Consider the following 24,728-nt stretch of genomic DNA (forward strand, 5'->3'; position numbering starts at 1 on the left):
TGATCCTTAATGATAGCATAAACAACCGTAATTCATGATGTCATATGGGGATCCTATTTTTATTTTCAAACCCATGTGACAGTAGTTATAAATCTTGGTGCTGCAGTTGATTAGTTATATTTTTATGCCCTTCTTCAATCTATAAGCATAAACGGTGAAGTAAAAGTTATTCAATCTTAAGGTGAATATAAGATTGGCAAGCTAAATATATCATTGCTTTTATTTATTTCTTCAACAACAGAAGTATTTATTGAAGAGATCATAACTCAAATTTCTCTTATGCTTAGTAGCAATAAGAAAAACAAAGCAAAGCCTGCTCTAATTATTAATTCCATTAAATTTCTGGGATTGTTTGTAAATTCAACGCATTATAGTATCCGTGGTACGTTATTGTACAGTTGAGCTGCAAATTGTCGAGCAGGCAATATAAAATTACAGGAGAACATTTAATAATTTATATTGTAGAAACCTTATGCTTTGAACTTGGAGTCAAATTCTTAATTTCCGCAACTACGACTTTTCAAACAACACGTGGATAGGAAACCCTGCAACTGCAACTATAAAATCAAAGTCAACTCCCTTAGAAACCTATATTTTAATGCAGGTTTCGCTAGCAGCAGTTGCATTACATGCAACCACCATATGAGTCTGCAGGTACGGATGCCTTACTTAAGAAGAAAAAGAATGAAAAAAAGAAAATGGTTGATAAGTAGAAGCATATATCATGGCATATCTTAAGGGGCGTACACCTAAAATCACATGGGTGATACCATCTTTCAATTAAACTTCCTTACCCAAGTAACCTAACCAATCCTTTCATGTTCTTGTATTCCATTGGCATAATGGAAATTGTATTTTATTTGTGGCTTTATATATATATATATATATATACGGGATCATGGCTTGTAGGGCAAGAAAGATGTCTACTTCCTAAGGTGGAAAAGACTCGTGAAAAAACGTACAACAATAACTTATCAAATACAAATTTATCTGGTAAAAGTGTTGGGGTATCTCTAAACTTCATGAGAACCTAGTCATCTCCCAGAATGATATTAATCAATAAGATGGCCGGTGTTTTGTTTTCACATCCTATGACAAGCAGTAGATTCTTTCGAAAACACCCTTAAATGGAATTCGAAATGATGTGAAATGTGATAAACGTTGTTAATTAAAGCCTAACCTTGCCATTCTAAACAAGGTTAAAAAGACTGCGGTGCTGCTGGCAGATTCTTCGATAATTAACAAAAGGAAGTGTACGAATGTATGTGAAGAAGCAAACCTAAATTTCTTCCTTCTCAAACGCATAATTGTCTATAAACTACGGACTATTGAAATTCAAAATTTGTGTCGCCAATCTAAGGTTGCAACAATAATGTAGAGAGAACTTTAGGCTCGAAGCAAAACTCATCTACAAAGTGACCCAAAAGAACAGATTAGATGACTACACTATGAGTGCAAAGTATCATCCTAGTAATTTTAAGAACCGAGTCTTATGCATACATTTCTTATGTTTTACATTATGTAAGATATTTTTTACATTTATGTAATAATTCATGTGATATTCATTTTGGCATAATTTTTTAGTCGTGTATGAGAGTACCTGTTGAAAAATCGGGTAAAGAAAACGGAAAGAACACAAGAATTTTAACGAGGTTCAGCAATATGCTTACGTCCTCGGTGCCCTAGGCGGCTCTAGAATTTTTATTCAATTTAATGTCTCATAGGTTTATGTTACATCTCCTTTTATAATAAATAAACCCTAGTACATATTTACAAAAATAATCTTGTATCGTACCACGGGGCTGCAGCCCTCGCACCCCCAACACACATAATCGTAACCCCCACTACGAGACTTTCTCGGTATATTTATGAGTTATACCTAGCAAATCTCCACATTGGCGAATATCCTGCCCCTTAGGAAACATTCAATGTGGATTGGGTTACCTTACTTCTTTAACAACTCGAAACACTCATCAAATCCAAGCAATGCATGAACTTGTCTGTTGTAACTGGCTTGGTGAACATATCAGAGGCATTCTCATTAGTATATACCTTCTGAAACAAAATCTCTCCAGATGCAACCAACTCTCTGATCTTGTGAAACCTTACATCAATATGCTTAGTTCTAGCACGATATGCCTGATTCTTAGCCAAGTGAATAGTACTTTGATTGTCACAAAGCAAATGAACTCCACCTTGCTGAACACCCAACTCATTCACTAAACCAATAAGCCATAAAGTTTCTTTTGCACCTTCAGCCGCTGCATATATTCAGCTTCAATTGTAGATAATGCCACAACAGATTGAACAATAGACTTCCAACAAATAGGCCCTCTACCAAGAGTAAAGACATACCCTGTCGTAGATATTCTATTATTCAAGTTACCCACATAGTCTGAATCCACATATCCTACAACTAAAGGATTATCCTGCTGACTACCAAAAACAATTTCATGTCCCATAGTACCCTTTAAGTACCTAAAGATCCACTTGACTGCTTCCCAATGTTGCTTACCAGGTTTAGACATGTACTTACAAACTTGACTAACAACATGAGCTAAATTAGGATGAGTACATACCATTGCATACATCAAGCAACCAACAATATTAGGATACAGAACTTTTGCCATATCCTCAACTTCTTTATCTGTCTTAGGGCACTATTCTGATGAGAGTTTAAAGTGATTCGCCAATGGAGTGCTCACTGGTTTTGCGCTGCTCATCGCAAACCTTTCTAGCATTTTCTCAACATAACCCCGTTGAGATAGCCATAGTTTCCTTGAGTCTCTGTCCGTGCAAATTTCCATTCCAAGAATTTTCTTTGCAGCACCTAAATCTTTCATATCAAATTCCTGACTCAATAAAGTTTTCAAACCGATAACATCATTCATGTTCTTCGCAGGAATTAACATATCATCAACATATAGTAACATAAAAATAAAAGAACCATCATCAAGGCTCTTAACATAGACACACCAATCATACTCACATCGCTTGTAGCCAATCTTGATCATATAGGAGTCAAACCGTTTGTACCATTGTCTCGGAGACTGTTTCAACCCGTACAAAAATTTCTTCAATCTGTAAACTAAATGCTTGTTTCCAGGTTGAGTGAAACCTTCAGGTTGCTGCATGTAGATCTGCTCCTATAAATCACCATGCAATAAAAAAACAGTTTTAACATCCATCTGTTCTAAATGCAAATCCCAACTAGCCACCAATACAAGTACTGCTCGGATTGAAGTGTGCCTGACCAAATGAGAAAAAAATTTCATCATAATCAACTCATTTCTGCTGTGAAAACCCTTTGCTACCAAACGAGCATTGAACTTCTCCCCCTCTTTTTCTGTTATTACTGGTTTCTTCTTATACACCCATTTGCAACCAATCGACTTCTTACCCTCAGGAAGGTGAACTAACTCCCATGTACGATTGTGATTCAAAGACTCCATCTCTTCAACCATGGAAACCATCCACTTTTCGTTTTCCTGACTAGTAACAACATCATGAAAAGTAACTAGATCATCACTGCTAACAGTAAGTGCAAAAGAGACCAAGTCTTCAAAACTCAATATGTTCGGAGGCTTTATATTCGCCCGTCTCACCCTGTCTCTGGCGAGACTATAATCCTGCAAATCATCCATAGCGGAACTACCAGAAGTTGGTTGAGAAGTTTCTGTTTTCTCAACTGGAAACTACTTGAAATCCACCACTGTCGTGTCTTTGCTTTGCTGCAACATGGGATGTTCATAAAAAACATCTCTACTGATCACAATTTTCTTCGCAGCTGGATCCTAAAACTTGAATCATTTGACACATTTCTTGTAACCCAAAAAAATACACTCCTTCAATTTTGCATCAAGTTTGGATCTCTCATCAGCAGGTACATGCATATAAGCATGACAACCAAAAATCCATAAGTGATCAAAAGTAACATCATGACCAATCCATACCTCTTCTGCAACTTTCCCAACCAATGATGCCCTTGGCGATCTATTGATAAGATAATAAGCCATGTTAATAGCCTCAGCCCAGAAGTGTTTGGGAAGCCCCGCATTCAACCGCAAGCATCTGGCTCTTTCATTCAACGACCTGTTCATCCGTTCCGTAACACCATTTTTTTGTGGTGTCTTGCACACTATAAAATGCCTCTTAATCCCATGCTCCTTACAGAAGTTTAGAAACTGTGAATCTGTGTACTCCGTACCATTGTCAGACCGCAAACACTTGATTTTTCATCCTATTTGGTTTTCTACCTCAGTTTTCCACAACTTGAACTTATCAAAAATGTCAGACTTCTGTTTCAAAAAATACACCCAAACTTTCCGTGAAAAATCGCCAGTAAAAGTAACATAATACCTAGATCCACCCAAAGATAATATCGTGGAAGGCCCCCACACATCAGAATGCATATAATCAAGAATCCCTTCAGTTGTATGCTTCCCAGTCTTGAAACGAACTTTAGTCTGTTTACCAAGAACACAATACTTGCAACAATCGAGCTTACAGCTTTTAACACCATGCAACAGATTTCTTTTATGTAATTCAGCCATACCACATTCACTAAGATGAGCAAGACACATATGTCACAGTTTGGTAGTATCATCACAGGACTCAACAGAATGAACTCCATCTACAACGGTACTCCCTAACAATCTATAAATATCACTGCAGTCATATTTCCTTTCATCACAATCAAAGCTCCTTTAACAATCCGAATGGTTTCCATATTCTCATCAGCTTTAGGGATAAAACCATTCTTGTGTAAAGTGCCCATAGAAATCAAATTCTTCTTCAAATCTGGATATGCCGAACACCACAGTCCGAACAGAACCATCATACATCTTAATTCTAACATCACCAATATCAAGAATATTGCAACATCGATCATCACCCAAATAGATAGAACCAGAATTAACCGACCTGTATGTCGAAAACCATTCCCTATTTGGCGTGATGTGATAAGAACATCTAGAATCAAGAATCCAAACATCCGTCAATTGAGTCGTTGAAATAGAGAGCATATCACCCTCACTGCAATCAGAATTGTCATCCTCAACCACATTCACAGACTTGGATGAGTCATCACGCTTCTTATCAGTTTGTTTTTTCAACTTCGGACAGTCTCGGTTCATATGTTCCGCCTCCTTGCACTTGTAACAATGAATTGTCTTCTTATCCCTAGATTTGGATATGAAATTCCGTTTCCCAGACCCTGCCTTCTCTGGCTTCCGTCCACGGTCTCGATTACCCTTGACATATAAGCTATCAGCTTGAGAGTTTTCCCCTACATTCTGCTTCTGCTGATTGTAAGCCAACAAGGTTGCAATAATCTCCTCAACTTTGACAGTCTTTTTCCCATATATAAGAGTAGTCACCATGTTTTCGTAAGAGGGAGGCAACGAACACAACAAAAATCATCGCTTTGTCTTCATCCTCAATTTTCACATCAAGACGAGCCAAATCAAAAACGATTTGATTGAAGACATTCACGTGTTGCACCAAATCAATATCATCCTGCATCCTCAGCTCATACAGCCGCTGCTTTAGATACAATTTAGTCGTTAAGGATTTGGACATAAACTGACTTTTCAACTTCTTCCAAATTTCATCTGGAGACGACAGATGCATGACGTGATACATGACCTCGTCCGCCAAACATAATCGTATGGTTCATGCCGCTTGCTGCTGCAATTCTTCCCAATCTTCCTCCTCCATCGACGCCGGCTTTGTAGGTCGCAAAGCCTTCACGATCCCTTGCTGTGCCAACAGATCCTTCACCCTTGTTTGCCATAATCCGAAGTTACCCTGACCATCGAATTTCGCAACTTCGAACTTGGCTCCTGACATCTGATACCAAATGTTGAAAAATCAGGTAAAGAAAAAGGAAAGAACACAAGAATTTTAACGAGGTTTAGCAATATGCTTACGTCCTCGGTGCCCTAGGCGGTGCTAGAATTTTTATTCAATTCAATGTCTCATAGGTTTAGGTTACATCTCCTTTTATAATAAATAAATCATGGTATATATTTACAAAAATAACCTTGTACCGTATCAAATATCGTAACCCCCACTACGAGACTTTCTCGGTATATTTATGAGTCATACCTAACAATACCAAATATAACGAGTACAAGAGGAAACTAGTGAAGAAAAAGCGTTAATTCAAAGGTAATAACTAATCAAGAGGGCTGCCTTCTAAAGAATTTTTGTACTAAACAGGTAAGGTGGGGATACAAAATGCACATGCACCGTATTATTCCTATCAAAACAATTCAAAATGCTTGGATCATATGAAGGTTCACCTTTCAGGAATCGAAGAGAAGTCTGAAGTAGAAAACGAGCATACTCAACCGAGCACCACTAGCCTCCTCATATGCTGCATCTATCAACCTTGGCGCCTTGATCTTTTGGAGATATTTCTTCATGGATCATAAAACAAAAAAAATCCATAAAAAAATCAAAACGTAATTTTTGATTCATCTTTAAATATTTGACGTCATAATCAGTAGTAACATCACCATGCACTCTTTAAAACGATATTTTATTTTATTCACCCTTTTTTCTATTGTCAAAATGAATTCAGTGGGATATAAGCCTAAGATGAAATTGGTTTTAATTTGGGTTCATTGGTAAAGAGATCCTGAATCGGTCTCTTTAGGTTGATATCTCATGAAAAGTATCGTTTAAATTATTTTTTGAATGATTGTCTTCAACCAGCGAAATTGATCGGAGAAGACACCAACCTTAATGTTAATTGCTGATCTCCAATATTCTTTTTTCTTTTATTTTATTATATTGTATCTTTGCTTTTTTTTTCTTTAATGTTTAATAACTTTGAATTTATAAAATGTTTTCTTTTGTCCTTATGACACGTTTTTTTTTGTCTTTTGACATGTTTTCGGTCTTTTGTTTTCATTTATCCTTTTTCTCAAGGTTAGATATAACATTGCCGCAACTGATCAATATGTGGCTTATTTGTTATCATGTTGAGCTCCTCTGCTTTGGACCTCAAATTAGATTTGGATATGTGATTTGCATTCGTGGATAATTGTTTCCCGCCACTCAATTCTGATTTACATTTTGTGATAGTCTTTTAATAGCTTGATTCTCTTTTGTGGCTTCTTTACTGATGCGATCAGATATGTTCATATCTACATTTTATTCGAGTTTATTTGATTATATTTTTTAACATTTTTCTTGTATAGTAATTGTATAATCATAAGTGTCTAGTTTCTTGTGTTAATGATTATACAAAATTATCCTTATATGTTTTGTTTATGATTATGGTTGTAAACTTTTATTGTAATTTGAGTATTTACTTATTTTTAGTAAAACTAGTTACTTTATAAAAGAAAATAAGATAATTTTATAAAATAAATGTGATTAATTCAATCACGATTTAATGTAAATATTATTTAACGATATTAAGATAATTTTTTTAATTTATTGTAGTGTTTAGTAGTGTGCTTTGATTTTTTTCCAATGTAGGTTTGACTACTACTTCTTGCAATTTATATTTTTCTTATTTTTCTATTAATAAAGTAATATTAACACTTATCATTATTTTATTGAAGGATATTAATATATAACATATTAACTCAACTATTGTTAAAGTCAAGTTAACAGTAATAAAAGATTATTAAATGTATAAAAATACAATCTATTTTCTTTAATCTTACATTTAAAATATTATGTTATTTAATATAATCATCTTTAAAATTTAATAGCAATCTGAATATGTAAGATTAGAAATGGTACGTAAATTCACAATATGTGTAAAGTTGTACAATATGCTTTAATGGATTGATGCATGAAAAATGAAATAGAAAGGAGAATGAAGCATTAGTAGGGGTGACGTGAGGGAGTTATGGACATGAACCGAAAGTAAGTAATAGGGTTCCAATTGTGGTTTAAAGCAAAACAAACGTAGCATAACGCCGCTTGGCATCAATTATACATATACATGGATCTATCTATAATTGGAATACATTAGCAATTACTTTTGTGCCAGCTCATTAATGTATTTTTCTGCTTCGTTTAAGCATTTTAAGTCATTCATGTATTTTTTCTGTTTTGTTGATAGATATTTGATAAATAGGTTTATGATGGCTTTTATCTTTTTTATTTTTAGAAAAAAAAAACAAAATAGATATAAATGTTTTAAAATTACATAATTTGTAGAGATATAATTGAGTCGTTCGCTTTAGATTCATGTCGGATTATTTTGAGTTTAGACTATGTTTAGCTTAGGCTCAATTCAGATCAGATTAAATCTGATTCGGATTTAGTTCATATCTATAGTGAAAATTAATTGATATATATTTTACAACATGCATATCATATGTGATATATTTCTTAAATTTATTTTATATAATAATTCATTACTAGCACAAATCAAATAATTTCAGCAATTAAGAGACTTATTAATATTTTTAAAGGTTTCGGATTCGAGCACCGTATATATAAAGGTATAAACATTCATTAACAAATGATTGAGAGTCTTTAAACAATATATTAATAAAAATTCATTAGTAGTACAATAAACCTAACTGTCATACGAACCCATATAATAGGTATACATTTTACTCATTATTCAAATCAACGATTGAAACACATGAAACATTAATCAGGATTCATGAAGCTGATTAAAATGTAAAAAGTACAGAAAACAAATGAAAATGAAAAGGATAATATCATTTCAAAGTTAATATATAAAATTAAATTTTAAATATTTAATATGTATTTATATAATATGTTGTTAAAATAAAAACGAGAAGAACAATTATTATTTATAAAATTAAAAAATAAATAAATTTACATAATATTATTTTTGAAAGAAAACGATGTTTGACATATGATTAGAAGATGAGGAGTCGTTTTTGGCCACTTATTATTATTATTTTATAAATTTTAAATCTAATCTTAATCCTAATCTAATTTTAAGGAGGAGGGAAGTAGGGATTTTAGGAAAAAGAAGAGTGTTTTTAGTGGGTCTAGCTAGAACCTATGACTTAAGTCCTAATGGAATATAAAGTAACAAAAACGAGTAACTTGACCAACCGACCAAATGTGTTTGCTCCACCTAATTTTTTTTTTTAAATAAATCACTAATTTTATTCAAAATATGAAATATCCTAAAGAACAATAAAGATTTACAATCATAATCGTAAATTAAGCACATAATTAGAATAATTTCCTATAATCATTGAAAAAAAACTTACGACTTAAGACCACATAAGGAGTTAAGGACTATAGAAAGAAAGATTAAAATCTAACAAAAAAAAACTCGAACAAATATATATACAAACAGATCTAATTGCATCAACAAACGAAATACAAAAGGGGATCAAGCTACTAAAAGACCACCGACAAACCACAAATCAGACTTGAACGACGTGAAAAGCTATCTAAGAACGCATAATGGGTATCCAAATCCAATCCGAGGGTCCAAAGCATGGAAGATCAATAATATAACAGATAAGTGTCATCTTGATTAGTTGTTACGATGTTTAATCAACTCTTACAAAAATATAAATGAAAACAACAACCAAACATCCGAAAAACGTGTCAAAAGGTAGAACAAACGTGCCATAAAACAGAGGAAAACATGTCATATAGGTAGACTTATTGAAAATAAAAAACAAGAAAAAATAAAAAGAATAATAAAGAATACCGACGGTCAACAATCAACATTAAAGTTGATGTCGCCACATATCAAAAAAAAAAAAGATGAACGGCCTACCAATGAAAAAAACTATTGATGGAATATTTTTTTGTTCCACTTAATTAAAATCAATTTGGGAAATTTTATTTATTTACACAAATAAGATGGTTGCATGCATGACCATCTATATCTTGTTGTTCTATCATCCATTTATTATGTAAGAGTTTGTTGGTTAGTTCCTTGTAACCGAAGAAAACCTTATCTTGCATCTCAAGATTCATTCTAATAGTATTTATTTTCAGCCACACCATCTAAATATGTTTTTCATTTAAGATACAAAAGCAATATGTCTAAATTAAAATAAAGATAATAAATTAAATTTATAATTTACCAACAATATACAAATTAATAAAAATAATTTAATAAATTTAACGGTTATCATTTAAATCATAATCGGAATTTTAAAATTAAGAAAAATAAAATAGATAGAAATAAATTAAAAAAACTAATTTAGCATATAAAAATTAGATTTATAATTTGAACATAATATAGGGACTAATAGAAAATTTAACCAAATAAATTATCAAAAATCTCTGCTAACAGACGCATACAGTTTCTAAACGCGTTCCACATCATGCATCCATAAATGTTCATTTAAGAAGATGAATTAAACTTTGAAAGATTTATAGAAACAAGAAGAATATTGAGTTCTAAGTCTCCAACAAATTATGGTCTATATATTCATATATTTAAACAAATTTATTAAGTACTGTTTATATTTCTTTGGGGGGAAAATAAAATAATTAATTGAGTTAGGAAATGAAAATAAATTACTTAAAAATTAGAAAATGGTAAAAAGGATAATTATATATTTTTGCCTCTAAAAAACTATCCACTTATCACAATTCTTTTAAGAAACACACATATATGTTCATTTATCTATTATTTTCTCATCCACCCACGGACGTGTCACACAATCATGTATACATGTACGTATGTTGTATAAATTTGATTCATAATTTTAAACCACACCACCATTCCCACCTACAATCCCCTTATATATCATCTGCTTCATTGACTATCAATCTTCGTACCAAAGTCCTGAATATGATGGCAAGTCGTTGGTTCAACAGCTTCATCGTCCTGTTAGTCCTCACGCTGACGACGAACATCAAGCGGTCGGATGCTCGTGGCAATGGCTTCGTTCGAACGACAGGAACGAAGTTCGCCGTGAACGGAAAGCCATTTTACTTAAATGGCTTCAATGCTTACTGGTTGATGGTGTTCGCATCGGACACTTCTACGAGAAGTAAGGTTACTGATGTGTTCCGAGAAGCCTCAAAGTACGGCATGAACGTAGCTAGAACTTGGGCGTTTAACGAAGGTGATTACAAGCCTCTGCAGATCTCTCCTGGTTCGTACAATGAAGACGTGTTCAAGGTAAAACAGAGTAATTTTTTTTTCGATTTTATAGCCGTTTTATACGTTAGAAAAAAAAGGTACTTATTTGACTGTTTATTATATTTCAGGGACTGGATTTTGTTGTAGCAGAAGCTAACAAGCATGGAATTCACTTGATTATGAGCATGGTGAATAACTTCAAAGATTACGGAGGAAAAGGTAAATACGTTGAATGGGGAAAGCAACGAGGAAGAAACCTGAGAAATGAAGATGATTTTTACACGGACGCTATTGTCAGAGAATACTACAAGAATCATGTTAAGGTATACAGCTTTTGAGTTTCTGGAACGCACTTGAATTAATTTCATGAAACCCCTTTTTTTTCCTCCCTTTTAATAAATGTTTTGCAACCAACCTGAGGAGATTTTCTTCGGGTTTGGTCTTCAACTTCATGAAAACTTGACCAGTTTTAATAAATGTATTTAGCCAGTAGTCTTGATTTGCAGGCGGTGCTGACGAGAGTCAACACTATTACCGGAGTGGCATATAAAGATGATCCCACCATTTTTGCTTGGGAACTTATGAACGAACCTCGTTGCCCCACTGACCCATCTGGAGCTCATCTTCAGGTTCGATTTTCAAGCTAATTGCAGAAGCGTACAAATTTGGTCGCAGGTCTTGTGATTATCATGTGAACACTAGCTAGAAAGTACTACCGAGTAATAAAACAGTAAACACGAATGAGACATTAATCTAACAAAGAACCAATCTTTAAAGTCGGTTGAACTTGATTTCAGTTCATTCCAGCTAAAAAGACAAAACCCATTTCCCATTGGTGTATCAGAAGCTCACCGTCACGGATAAAAAAGTAAACTAGTCACAGACAATTTTGCTGCTTTTGTTTCTTCTTTCTGTCTCGTTTGGAATAAGTTGTTGAAGTTTCCTCTATTAGTGTTTGTAGTTGGATACCAGTTCACCGAATTGTACTAATAATTTTGCTTAATGTAATTTACAGAGCTGGATAAAAGAAATGGCTGCACATGTGAAGGCCATTGACAATCATCATCTACTGGAAATAGGACTCGAAGGATTTTACGGGGAATCGATTCCCGAGAAGAAACAATACAATCCGAATAGTTACCCAATCGGGACTGACTTCATTTTGAATAACCAGATTCTCGACGTCGATTTTGCCACTATCCATATCTACCCTGAGGAATGGTTACCGTCGACAAATATGAGCGAAGAGGTGCAGCTTGGTTTTGTGGACAAGTGGATTGAAGCACATGCTGTGGACTGCAATTCTGTGGTGAAGAAACCAGTTGTCATCGGAGAGTTTGGAAAGTCTTTTAAGCAGCCAGGGTACAGCTTGGAGAAGAGAAACAGCTATTTCCAGAGGATTTACAACGCCATCTACGGCAGTGCCAGGGGCGGGGGATCGTGTGCCGGTGGGCTGTTTTGGCAACTGTTGAGCCTTGAATGGATAACATGGGAGATGGTTACCAAGTTGTTTTGGAACAGAGTCCTTCCACTGCTTCGATCATTGCTCAACAGTCTCGGTTGCTGTCGTCTCTCACTTGATGATCAGATCACAATTACTTAGAACAATCGAAGATATTATTCATATCCGACAGGCGAGTTCTTGGGATGAGAATCATTGTTTGGAGATTGTACTAAGAGAATCATCGTTTATAGTACACTTTAATTTCTATCAGGCTTTGCCAGCTTCGTCGTTCCTACATTACTTGGCTTATCTTACAAACTGCTGCTGCTCGCATTACCATATTCGCACCACTTGAATTCATGAATTAAAAAAAAAATTAACGGTACACAATGTTATTAAACTTTTTGAAAGAAAAAATACCCATAAATTTTGTTTTACACCCAATATGATCCTTAAATTGAAAAAAAAAATCAATTTGATTCTTTGACTAATAGAGAGCGATGTTGACTGTTATAATCCTAATCTAGCAATTAATAATATTGACCTAACGATCCATAATGTATATAAAAGTTCACGATAGATAATGCCATGAGAAAGAAGTTTAATTGAATCTTTTCAAAAAAACTTAAAAAAAAATCAACTCGTCCTATCCAATTGTCATCTCTAAAAATAAAATAGTCATGGTCAAACATACAAATGAAATATTTCATAATTTAGAGGCATGTAAATGGTATGGCATGGTAGATTACTTGGGCAGTTAAGCTGCTTCCTGAACCAGGGTATTATTTTATTTTCTTTGAACTTAGATAATGAGGTTATCAGGTCCATGATATGATTATCAAAGAACACATGCTCACAAGAAAGTAGCCATCAAGATAAAGCAAAATTCTCATGCATTTCTGTCTCAACGAGGGCACAAATCAAGAAAACCCAAGATAAAAGAACAATAAAAGGGTAAAAGAATGAATAGTACACATCATATGTGGATTAGGAAATTCAGGGGATTACTTTTATATAGCCATATAGGGTAGCAGCAAGAAACATGAGGATTATTCAGCAACATGGATAAGCAAAGCAGTGAGCAGCCGGGATAGGCAAAGCTTGTTTTAAGATTGAGGCTTCTCCCATTTCAGAGGCTTCACAACTTCCCAGGTGAAGTCTGGATCGTCTCGTCCAAAATGTCCGTACGCAGCTGTTTTCAAGAACCGGTTGTTGCCACCCCTCTTGAGGTCCAGATTGATGGTGATCATGCCAGGCCTGAAGTCAAAGTTCTCCTTCACAATTTGGAGGATTTCCTTGTCTGGAATTTTTCCAGTTCCGTAGCTGTCAACAAAGACGGACAAGGGCTCAGGCACACCAATTGCGTAGGAAACTTGCACGATGCACCTACGGGCAAGGCCATTTGCTACAATGCTCTTGGCAGCCTGCCTAACAATGTACGCACCACTCCTGTCCACCTTGGTCGGATCCTTTCCAGAAAAAGCACCACCACCATGGGCTCCCCAGCCACCATAAGTATCAATAATGATCTTGCGCCCAGTGAGACCTGCGTCACCATGAGGACCACCAATGACAAAGCGGCCGGATGGGTTAAGGTGGAAGATCGTATTCTCGTCTAGGTACTTCTCAGGGATGACAGGCTTGATAACATGCTCTTTGAGATCAGCAGCAATTTCATCATTTGTAACAGTCTCATCATGCTGAGTAGAGATGAGGACAGTGTGAACACGAACCGGAACCATGGCACCATTATCATTATAGTACTCGACAGTAACCTGGGTTTTACCATCGGGCCGTAGCCAAGCACAAGTCCCATTCTTCCTAACCTCAGTAAGACGAGCCCCAAGCTTAGTCGCAAGAACATGGCTAAGAGGCATAAGTTCAGGGGTCTCATCAGTGGCATAACCAAACATGTGGCCCTGGTCACCAGCTCCAACATCTTCGGGACTCTTTGTAAAGTGGCCATGGACACCCTGGGCAATATCAGGACTCTGCTGCTCAATATTGACAAGGACCTTGCACTTGTCAGCAGCGAGACCCACATCATCAGAAATGAATCCAATGGAGCGGCATGTATCGCGGACAATCTTCTCGTAGTCCACATTGGCCTTGGTGGTAATCTCCCCAAAGACCATGACCATGTTAGTCTTGGTGCATGTTTCACAGGCAACCTTGCTGTCAGGGTCCTGAGCAAGGCAGGCGTCAAGCACTGCATCAGAGACCTGGTCACAGAGCTTGTCAGGGTGACCCTCGTTTACGGACTCAGATGTGAATAGAAAGGTCTCCATCGTAAGCCTGCACACAAATAAACCACACACGCATCTAAATCAACGATGTAAAATCACAAATCATAAACATAATTCAAAGCATTCATAAATCATAATGATGTAAGATATTAGGAGGGAAGAAAGTTACAGATCCAATAGATATTACTTCAAATTTAACTAACATTTTAAATAAAAAATAAATTCAATCGAAACTTTCACATGTCTTTAATAAACGACAGCCGACAATGATAACTTCATGCCAATTCAAATTTTTACGCCAAACAAAGTTACATCCATATATTTTCAGAAACTAATATGATAAACGCTCCAAAACAAACAGAAAACCGCACAGATCTGCAAGCATTTCAATCAAACTTATCCATAAAAGGAGAAAACAGACATTTTCCACTGCTACCACAAACAACAAAGCCAGATCTCCACACAAAAATTTAAAAGCAAAGCAAATAAGCAGAAAAAAAAAAGAAGAATAAAAGGGCAGAAGAAGCAACCTGGGAGCGAGAATTCCGCACGGATATGAGTCTTTGCCTGCGAGAGTAAGAGAGAGTATTGAGCAGACCCGACCTCTAAAGTGGGGAACTCAATGTACACAGAAATTCTAGCCTCGAGCGCGGATATTTATAGTGAAAATGGATATGTTAAGTATCAGTGACCGGCTACTGGTTGTAGTTTTGATTTTTTTTATTTGTTTTAGTTTTGTTTTGGTAAACTACACCATTAGTCACTAAAATTTAGATTGTGTGTTGCTTTTAGCATCAAATTTTAAAACGCTTCAATTAGGGCATTGAATTGTTAAATCGTTAATGATGTAATGATATAGTCATCTTTTTCGTTTTTCTTTTCTAATAAAAAACATTAACTCCTTCGATTGTTGTTGTATGCATTAATCACCTGACCCCATTTGTCATTCATGACTAGATTAATACTAAAACATTTGTATTTCTTTTCTCTTTCTTCTTTTAGACTGCTTTTTTATGAAACTCATTCACAATCAATGAAATATTCATCTAAATGTTTGTATTCTCAAAAGAATATTTCACACTATTCGAATTTTTGAACAAATTCCCTAAACTCCTTAAAGTCGAGGAAGCCTCCAAACCCCAAAAATAATAGTTTCATGTTTAATTTTGTTAGTTTTATAGAGATTTTGAGAAAAGCTAACATGATAAAATGATAGAGGACGATAAAACAAGTTCATTAGTGTCTAAAATGACCACAAAGACACGATAGAATGACGGTTTTTGTCAACAACAAAAAATGAGTGAAAAAACTTTAATCTTAATAAAAAAATGAAAAAGTGAAATAAAAATTAATATTTTTTAAACTTCCACATCATTATCAAACTACTACATCATCTTATTTGTTAATGATTTAATGGCCTAGTGTTCGAATTGAAAAGTAAAAAAAGTTTAATGTTAAAAGTATTTTAAAGTTCAATGCAAAAATTGATACATATCGTAAACTTTATTGATTAGTGGTGTAATTTACCCTTATATGTTATTGGCCTTTGATATGGTAAAATCAAGATCCGACGGCTAACATTAAAGTTCGGGGAAGACATAATTGTAGTCGTCGGGGTTAAAAGAGAGAAAGGCTTGCCTGATTTTTTATTGAAACAATATAATTGGTTGATGGTTACGTATTTAAGGTTTATATAAAAAAGTTAATGGGTTTTACCGGGAAACATGGGTCACTCACCAATCTCGGCCGGTGATTAAGCTTTGATGGTTTTGCCTCAGCCGGTTGCCTCATTGGCATGAATGTGAATCCCAGATCCAGTAGCCCACAAAATGACAAGGCAACAACTAGGAAAAATCAGGAAATTTGAATCCCTATTCTCACACTCACCGACTAATTCTTTTAAGGTCTAATAATATTTTTGGTCCTCAAACTTTTTCAAATTATTTTTTTCGTTTTTTAGTTGGTGTATTTTTAATCTTTTTCTTCCAATTTTGATTTTTTATTTTTTCCAAATTAAATTAAATGAAGAAAATAATAATAGACATTTTAATCTTATATTATTTATTTTGAATTGTGAAGTTAGGGATGAATATAAGGTGAACAAACTTTGATTCAACTCGAAAAAATTGATTTTTTATCCGATTAGTAAAAATTCGACTCGAATTAACTTCGAGTTATAATTTCATAAACTGGAATCGATTTGAAAAATTTCAAGTTCAAATCGAGTAATAAAATACAACTCAAATAATTCGAAATTTTTAGTAATTGGTGGATTGATTTTTAAGTTTGAGTCGAGTCTCTCAACCCCGTATGATATATGCATATCACATATTAAAAAAATATGAACAAATATATATGTAATGTATATAGTTATAAAATACCATTCAAATTGGAATCAAATAATATCATAATATTATAAATATTTACAATTAAATTTAAATAAAAACTCGAAATCTCGAAAATTCAAGTCAAATTCGAGTTATAAAATAGGACTCGTCAACTCAAAATTTTCAACTCAACTCAATCGAATGCTAATAGAGGAAATGTACACCAACTCAAATAAAAATGAATAAATTAGTACATGCTAACTTGAGGGAAAAGTCAGAAATGTAGGTTGGGGTGTTATGTTACCCCAATCAAACTGACAATAATGGTCTATGTCGTGGGCTTTGAAAACGGGCTAATAGAGGAAAGAACAAATTTCCAAAAACAAATCGAAAAAACTAAATGCAGTGAGCGTGGATCGAACAAGCGACCTTCAGATCTTCAGTCTGACGCTTTCCCAACTGAGCTATCCCCGCAGGCTGGTCGGGAATTGAATATAAACATATATACTTTATATATATCAGATGATTGTGTTCTAGAAGTATAATGCGTCTCTGCCTCGATCACTTATATACTTTCATCTGTATTTGTTTCGTGTCGATATAAAAAAGATCTCCATCTTCAACAACACACTCGATTCGCCTGCGTTGTTGCAATGGGAAAGACTCCATCTTTCAAGGATGAATTCACTTTTGGTTTGCTTCCTGACAATACCCTCCTTTCTAATAACTTTCTTTTTTCTTTCTTTCCTTAATCTAATTTGTTATTTCTTCTAAATTACTTCGCAGACCAAAGGGTCGAAGAATCCCGCGATATCATCGCCAAATATCCAAATCGTGTGCCTGTAAGTTTTTCCATTCAGTATCTTTCGATGTCACTTTGGGTCAAACCCTGGTGTTTCCGTATCTCTGCCTTTGAATTTTATTTTTTTCTTTTATAAATATTATTTTTTTTTCATTTTTTAATCTATTGAATTTTGTTCTTTATTTGTTAATTAATGTTTATTATAGTTATCAAGACTTAATGCTGTTTATAGATTAGATTACCTGAATTCCTTCTGCCCCTCCATGGATTATGGGTTCTATTAAAACAGAACTTGCTGGTAATTGCTAGAGGCCGGTTCTCTGACCTTTTTCCCCTCATTTTCTGCAGGTGATTGTGGAAAGATACTCAAAATCAGATCTTCCTGAAATGGAAAAGAAAAAGTAAGTCTCAGCCTAATTGCTTGCTTTTATTGTAAAGAAACAAACTCTCCTTACGCAGTAAGACTGGTAATGAAGATATGATGACTGCACTTTTTCTAAAGAAAGAAAAGACCCTTCAAAATTATCTTATGGCATGTCAAATTCTATAACTGCTAAAATGATTCCAATGGAGCATTTCAACATTTCGAACTTCAATCTTGAATGGATATCAGAACTTAGATTTCTTGTTAAAAGCTACAAAGGCAGATTAAATTTTTTCTACAATTTTTCTTTTTTAGGTATCTGGTTCCTCGGGACATGTCCGTCGGACAATGCATTCATATATTAAGCTCGAGACTTCGACTGAGCCCTGGAAAATCACTCTGTGTTCGTGAAGGACACATTACCACTAACAGGTAAGTCATGATATAAGATTATGTTATGTTTCTTTCAAAATGATTCTATTATGTTTGAACATTTTCTGACCTCTCAGCTGCAACCTGTGATTGCAGCTACACTTATGGACTCTGTTTACGAGTCGTACAAAGAGGACAACGGGTTTCTGTATATGTGTTACAGCAGCGAGAAAACCTTTGGTTGTGGTACTAATCAGACCACTCAACCGTAAGCTTTGCGCATTAGTGTAAAATCCCTTGGTTCCCTTTTTTTCTCTGGGTGATGGATCTTGAATGTTGAAGCTCAGCCTGGTATTTTGGTGTTGCAGCATCTGTTAACCATCATTTGTTCTGTAAATGAGTTACTGTCATCAATGTCTATGAACTTGCAGGCAAATGCATAACCTTGGTCGTGAAGTTTCGGCAATTTATCTGTTTCTTGCAAATAAGTAAACTTTGGGAATCATGCATTGGTTTTGTATGTTTCCATTTTGACCTCGCAATTCTTTTTCTATCAAGAAACAAGAGGCAAGAACCTTGCATTGTTTTTGTTAACATCATTAGTTAATAATAAAGTCGAACAAAAATTAGAGAAGTTTAGATTTTTAAATTAAAAATAATAAAGAGACTCAATATTGTAAAATTAAAGTATAATGACTAAATTTAAATTTTTTATAAATAATATAGGCCACCTTGGCATATTTAAACCATCGAAGGAAAGGACTTCAAAATTACAATTTACTTTGCATTAGGGCTTTAGTTGGGTCGCATTGCATGATCAATGACACAATAAGTAATCACCAAAAGCCCAAAAGTGCAAAGGAGCATGGGTAATTACGTACTTTCAACTCCCTCAAAATACCCTATTCTATTCTTTTATATCAGAAACCTAGCCGCTTCCTTCTACCCTCATTTTTCTCTTCGCATCTTTACCCGCCACCACGATGCAGATCTTCGTCAAAACCCTGACGGGGAAGACCATAACCCTAGAGGTCGAGTCTTCTGACACCATCGACAATGTCAAATCCAAGATTCAGGACAAAGAAGGCATTCCACCTGACCAACAACGCCTCATCTTTGCCGGGAAGCAGCTCGAGGATGGCCGCACCTTAGCCGACTACAACATCCAGAAGGAATCTACTCTCCACCTCGTTCTCCGTCTCAGGGGTGGTGCAAAGAAGAGGAAGAAGAAGACCTATACCAAGCCTAAGAAGATCAAGCACAAGAAGAAGAAGGTCAAGCTCGCCGTGCTCCAGTTTTACAAGGTGGATGAGTCCGGGAAGGTTCAGAGGCTGAGGAAAGAGTGCCCCAATGCTGAGTGTGGAGCCGGGACTTTCATGGCTAACCATTTCGATAGGCACTATTGCGGTAAGTGTGGACTCACTTACGTCTACCAGAAGGCTGGTGGCGATTGAATAGGGCCGGGTCCTTCAAAAGATTTGAATCTATTGCTGTTTTAACAGAATGGACATTAGCGTTTTATATTTCAGTAATTGCTGAACTTTTAAAATTTTTGTTATGTTTTATCATGTTATACTATTTTTGGAGTTTTGACATTTGAATGATTATCAGTTCAGTTGTCTGAATCAAATTATGTGGTTTTCTACTTATTTTTGTTTGCTTTTATGAATCCTTTTCCTTATTTTTTATGTCTTTTCTCTGCTTGAAATTTGCTTTTTATGCACACACAATTCATTGGATTTAAATCCCTTTAAAATTACGGAAAAGACTGAACATTGGATTATCAATTATGGAGGATCGATTAATGGCTGTAGTCTTGCTTCGTGAAGGTGAGATCTCTGGAGTTATTGTTCTGTTGGTTTTATTTTATTGTTTTGGTCTAAATCATCCGTTTATAAACTCTGCTGTTATCCTCTACTTTCTACTATCTGTATTGAGTTATTAATACTTAACTCTGATTCATACCATTGTTGGCAAACGCAATGTTATGCTTGTTGCTGTATCTTGTAATTGCTTTGCTGGAGGTTGTGGTATAAATTGCAGATGGTGGTACCTATTATGATTTGTAAGGTATATTTCATGTGCATGTCTCTTGGAATATTTGATGTTTTTAGTTTGATATAGGAAAATAAAAGTGAAATTGATTGGTTTCCTTGATCCATATATGCTTCTTTGTTTTCTTTTAAGAACACCAGAATCAGTCTAACTGCTGCTCTTCTTTTATATTGACACAGAGAATTAAAATTTAGGTTATGTTTGGTATTTGAATGATGTCAAGTTGATAAAATTTCAAAAATATTCATATAATACTATTGTTTATTATAAAAAATAATATTATTATTTAAAAATATTATAATAATTTAGTTAATTCTATTTATGATAGAAAAATATTATTAAAATATTCGAGTATGTTCATAGTTGATGAATGTTAAACTATGAATCGACTCTCATAGTCTAATGACTAACAATTCATATAGTAATTCAATTAGTCTACATATTAATTTCAATCTTGATTGAAGTCGACTCTCACAATACGATTCCTGCCTATGGAGATGGGGCACTTGTCATATTTTTTCCATCAACTCGGCTTACACCTCCCTTGTTGAATCCTCCTGGAATAATGCTTCTAACTCATGGACCCGAGTTTGACATTTAAAAGTTACCCAGCGAATCCGTCTTTTCCTTTGAGCTTCCCATAACAAATTCATGTCTAATCATGAACGAGCTAGAAGGTCTTTCACTGACGATGCTTCTTGTCCCAAATGTGGAGTTTCAAGAAACCACCCTTCACATTTTGAGAGATTGTCCAATTGCGAAAAGCCTATGGTCTCTTCTTCTCTCGCTCGCTGCAATTGTAAGGTTTTGTTCACTTGATCTCAGTGAATGGCTATGCACCACCATTTCTAATAATTTCCCTCAACCGATCACTGGTGTCCCCTGGAATAGTATATTTGCAACCATTACCTGGCAGCTATGGAAGAATCGGAATGCTCTCGTCGTTAACAATGATCAAGAAGATGTTGCTGCCAACTTTGCCCGAAGCTCTCTGGGCAAAATTCGCTCTTGATTGTACGTCGCCTCCTCAAGCTCTCGCCTCTGATGCTAGTCTCCCACTCTCTTGGCGTAAACCACCCACTGCTTGGTTTTGTCTAAACACTGATGCTTCAGTCTCAACCTCCTCTGGCCTTGGGTTAATAGGTGGAGTAATCCGGGATTACACAGGCAATTGGATGACTGGTTTTCACAAATGCGTTGGGATCACAAATCCTCTGCAGGCAGAACTCTGGGGAGTGTTTACTGGCCTTCAAATTGCATGGAATTATGGAATTATGGGTTTTTAATAAAATATGAATCGACCTTATTTTGTGTGTTTTCAAAAATTGAAATCGAAATTGAATTTTATAAAAATTGCGATTTCGGTTTGGTTCGGTTTTGTGGTTTCGACTGTTTCCTATTTTTCAAATTAACATCCAAATACAGTAAAATTAAAGCTTAAATCGAGTGTAAATATGTAAATTTTAATTCAAAAAAATATTATTAGTTTTAAGATTTTATTTATTTAAATTTATCTTATAATAAATTTAAAATAAGTTTGCTTTGAATAATTATTTTATTTTATTTTTTTAATTTGATTTGAGTTGAAATAAATGATTTTCATATGAAAAAACGAATCGAATTGTATAATTATATTGTTAAACCAAATCGAAACCGAAAAATAAAATAAAAATTCAAACCGCATAAATTGATTCAAATTGGTTTTCTGGTTTTCTCAATTTCATTGCTCAACCCTAATCCAAATAAAAAATACATCAAAATTATTGGTTTGTTTACATCTATCTTTTTATTGTGTTTAGTATAAAAAATCATCTTACTTATTATAAATCGATAAATATTTAAGTTTTTTTCTACAAAAATAAATATTTTAGTTTAACATTGTTATGAATGTAGAGTTCAATATTTATAAACTTGCATATCATTATTAATGTATCAGTTCATGCACCGAAGGCACTGCTCAAACCGAGCAAATATTTATTTTATTTAAACGAATATGAGCTCTAATAAATAAATAAATAAACGAATATGAGCTCATAGCTCAAATCAAAGAACAAATTTTCATTGGTCACCATCAAATTATTTAGAAAGAAATTATAGTTCATTTTAACATAATAAAATATCAAATAAGATCTTACCATTAATATTAATTTATCATTCTTTTTCCTTTTGTGAATTAACGGTTGATTTTAGTCTCAGTAAGGAACCGTGGAGATAATGGCAGACAAGACTTGATGGATTTATGGAGTATAAGGAAAATGCACATGGGATGTGCTGGTCACAAGGTTTGACTAGCTAGTCAGAGAAACTTTTATTTATAGTTGTATAAAATATTGGCTTCTACTTACTGTGATAGCCATTAATTGGTAAGTGATGAAACAACTTGATTAACCACCGTGAATCCTCCATCAACCGCCAAGTTTTGGCCGCTGATATAAGCGGATTCATCAGAAGCAAGAAACAGCACGGTCTCTGCAATATGCCTAGCCTTCAACACTATGCCTTTCAAGTTGCCCATGGAACAACTATTGGCCTCCACTTCACTTGGTTCCCAATTGTACGCTCTACAAACGAGAGGCGTGGCCACTCCATACGGAGAAACGCAGTTGACTCGGATCCCATGAGCCCCGAGCTCGCTACACGTTCCTCGAACGAGCCCCACGATTGCATGCTTCGATGCGGTATAACCATGGGGACCTGTTCCTCCTAAACAAGACGCTATACTTGCCGTGCATATGATGGATCCGCGAGTTTTTTTAGCCACCATGGCTCGAGCTGCATGCTTGATCATGGCTGCCGTGCCTCGAACATTCGTGGCCATTATGTCGTCGAAGGTGTCGATGTCGAGTTCTAAGATTCCGGTTAACGGCCCTAGGATACCGGCGTTGCTGAACAAGATATCCAGCTTCCCATATTTCTCCACCGTGTAACTCACTGCTTCCTCAACCTGCTTCTCGTCTCGTACATCACAATTCCGGTAACTAACCTTGTCGAGGCCTATCGATTCAGCGACTCGATTCCCGAGATCATCCTGGACATCGGCGATAACAACGAAAGCTCCATGTTGTACAAATAACCTCGCCGTCTCCTCACCGATCCCGCTAGCTGCACCGGTGATAAGAGCTACTTTACCTTCCAACCTAAGAAGTACCATACAGTTAACTCTATAAAAAACCATAATCAGCAATGACAGATCTAATAGAGCTATAAAAAAACATAAACATACCTTGGCATAGACATTTGGGAAAGTTTCTTAGCAATGCCCTGGGATCTGCTGTTGTTTTTACCTCGAGATCTTTCCTATTTATAGTAGTGTTTACCAGGTGGTAAAGCTCAATGATTAGTGTCGTAATCGGTTTTCGTCCGGGCACGAATTTTTTACTTGGCGGGAAAAATGATGTTAATAAATGGTTTTTTTAAAATAATTTAGGAGTCGCCATCGGCTTTTTGGGTTAGGTAGGTCAAATACCTAAAAATTATCTTTTAAAAGAGTTTTAAGAAAACATCAGTTAAAAGATGAACTGATATGCGTTTATAACCAAAAATTCGTTTTTTTAATAATAAAAAAGAGATTCGTGGTCGGTTACGTTTAGGGAAGGATTAACACCCCTACAACGCCCAAAATTGGTACTTTTTAATTATAAATTGCCTCTAATAACAGAATTTAAGAATTCAAATATTTAATTTATAATTATGTTATCTCAAATTTATTACTATAATTTTTAAGAAAATCTATTAATTTATATATATTTATATGTAAAATATTTATTTATTTAGAAATATCAGAAAAGGACTTCTAGGTGCCTTAAGACAGTTCTTTTCTTCGATATTAAATATTAACAATATAATAATTTAAATAAAATTAAATTATAATTTTTTATAATATTTAATTTTAAAATACCAGAATAGGACATCCAGTTGTATTAAGACTGTCATTTTCTTTGATATTGAAAAATAAATAAATAAATATTAAAATATGATAAAAAAAATAATTTATGTAAGATCAAATTAAGATTTAAAATAAATTATTATTTATTATATATATATTTATAT

The 24,728-nt window shown here is 34.6% G+C and overlaps 4 protein-coding genes, 1 long non-coding RNA gene, 1 other non-coding gene and 2 pseudogenes across 6 annotated transcripts; 4 read left to right on the forward strand and 4 right to left on the reverse strand.

Moving 5' to 3' along the window:
* The first annotated feature begins 10,722 nt into the window (after positions 1 to 10,722).
* LOC120136431 lies at positions 10,723 to 12,694 on the forward strand (annotated as a pseudogene).
* Positions 12,411 to 15,157, reverse strand: LOC120136435. The gene is made up of 2 exons (XR_005517340.1): positions 15,091 to 15,157; positions 12,411 to 12,644 (listed from the first exon to the last, which is right to left on the reverse strand). It is a non-coding gene; the product is annotated as an uncharacterized LOC120136435 (long non-coding RNA).
* On the reverse strand, positions 13,532 to 15,377 carry LOC120136432 (S-adenosylmethionine synthase-like). Its single transcript, XM_039152477.1, has 2 exons — positions 15,289 to 15,377; positions 13,532 to 14,807 (listed from the first exon to the last, which is right to left on the reverse strand). The coding sequence occupies exon 2, from the start codon at positions 14,798 to 14,800 to the stop codon at positions 13,619 to 13,621; it is 1,182 nt and encodes a 393-aa protein (XP_039008408.1). The 5' UTR covers positions 14,801 to 14,807; positions 15,289 to 15,377; the 3' UTR covers positions 13,532 to 13,618.
* A 2,109-nt stretch (positions 15,378 to 17,486) lies between these two features.
* Positions 17,487 to 17,559, reverse strand: TRNAF-GAA. The gene has a single exon. It is a non-coding gene; the product is annotated as a tRNA-Phe (tRNA).
* A 115-nt stretch (positions 17,560 to 17,674) lies between these two features.
* Positions 17,675 to 18,990, forward strand: LOC120136434 (annotated as a pseudogene).
* Positions 18,991 to 19,553: 563 nt separating this feature from the next.
* Positions 19,554 to 20,281, forward strand: LOC120136433 (ubiquitin-40S ribosomal protein S27a-like). The gene has a single exon (XM_039152478.1). It carries the CDS (start codon positions 19,607 to 19,609, stop codon positions 20,075 to 20,077), a length of 471 nt encoding a protein of 156 aa, XP_039008409.1. The 5' UTR covers positions 19,554 to 19,606; the 3' UTR covers positions 20,078 to 20,281.
* A 1,058-nt stretch (positions 20,282 to 21,339) lies between these two features.
* Positions 21,340 to 21,964, forward strand: LOC120136477. Its single transcript, XM_039152501.1, has 2 exons — positions 21,340 to 21,482; positions 21,595 to 21,964. Exons 1-2 carry the CDS (start codon positions 21,340 to 21,342, stop codon positions 21,962 to 21,964), a joined length of 513 nt encoding a protein of 170 aa, XP_039008432.1.
* A 1,037-nt stretch (positions 21,965 to 23,001) lies between these two features.
* Positions 23,002 to 23,994, reverse strand: LOC120136451 (short-chain dehydrogenase reductase 3b-like). The gene is made up of 2 exons (XM_039152486.1): positions 23,902 to 23,994; positions 23,002 to 23,815 (listed from the first exon to the last, which is right to left on the reverse strand). Exons 1-2 carry the CDS (start codon positions 23,913 to 23,915, stop codon positions 23,035 to 23,037), a joined length of 795 nt encoding a protein of 264 aa, XP_039008417.1. The 5' UTR covers positions 23,916 to 23,994; the 3' UTR covers positions 23,002 to 23,034.
* Positions 23,995 to 24,728: the final 734 nt, after the last annotated feature.

Source organism: Hibiscus syriacus, unplaced genomic scaffold (genome assembly GCF_006381635.1).
Source record: "Hibiscus syriacus cultivar Baekdansim isolate YM2019G1 unplaced genomic scaffold, ASM638163v2 tig00110630_pilon, whole genome shotgun sequence".
Taxonomy (NCBI): domain Eukaryota; kingdom Viridiplantae; phylum Streptophyta; class Magnoliopsida; order Malvales; family Malvaceae; genus Hibiscus; species Hibiscus syriacus.

What these genes read in the sequence shown, in the direction of transcription:
- LOC120136433 (XM_039152478.1), top strand. Translation starts at nt 19,607, where the DNA reads ATGCAGATCTTCGTCAAAACCCTGACGGGGAAGACCATAACCCTAGAG.
- LOC120136477 (XM_039152501.1), top strand. Translation starts at nt 21,340, where the DNA reads ATGAACGAGCTAGAAGGTCTTTCACTGACGATGCTTCTTGTCCCAAAT. An exon ending in TCGCTCGCTGCAATTGTAAG is followed by an intron (nt 21,483 to 21,594) that starts GTTTTGTTCACT and finishes ATTACCTGGCAG; the next exon opens with CTATGGAAGAATCGGAATGC.
- LOC120136432 (XM_039152477.1), bottom strand. Translation starts at nt 14,800, where the DNA reads ATGGAGACCTTTCTATTCACATCTGAGTCCGTAAACGAGGGTCACCCT.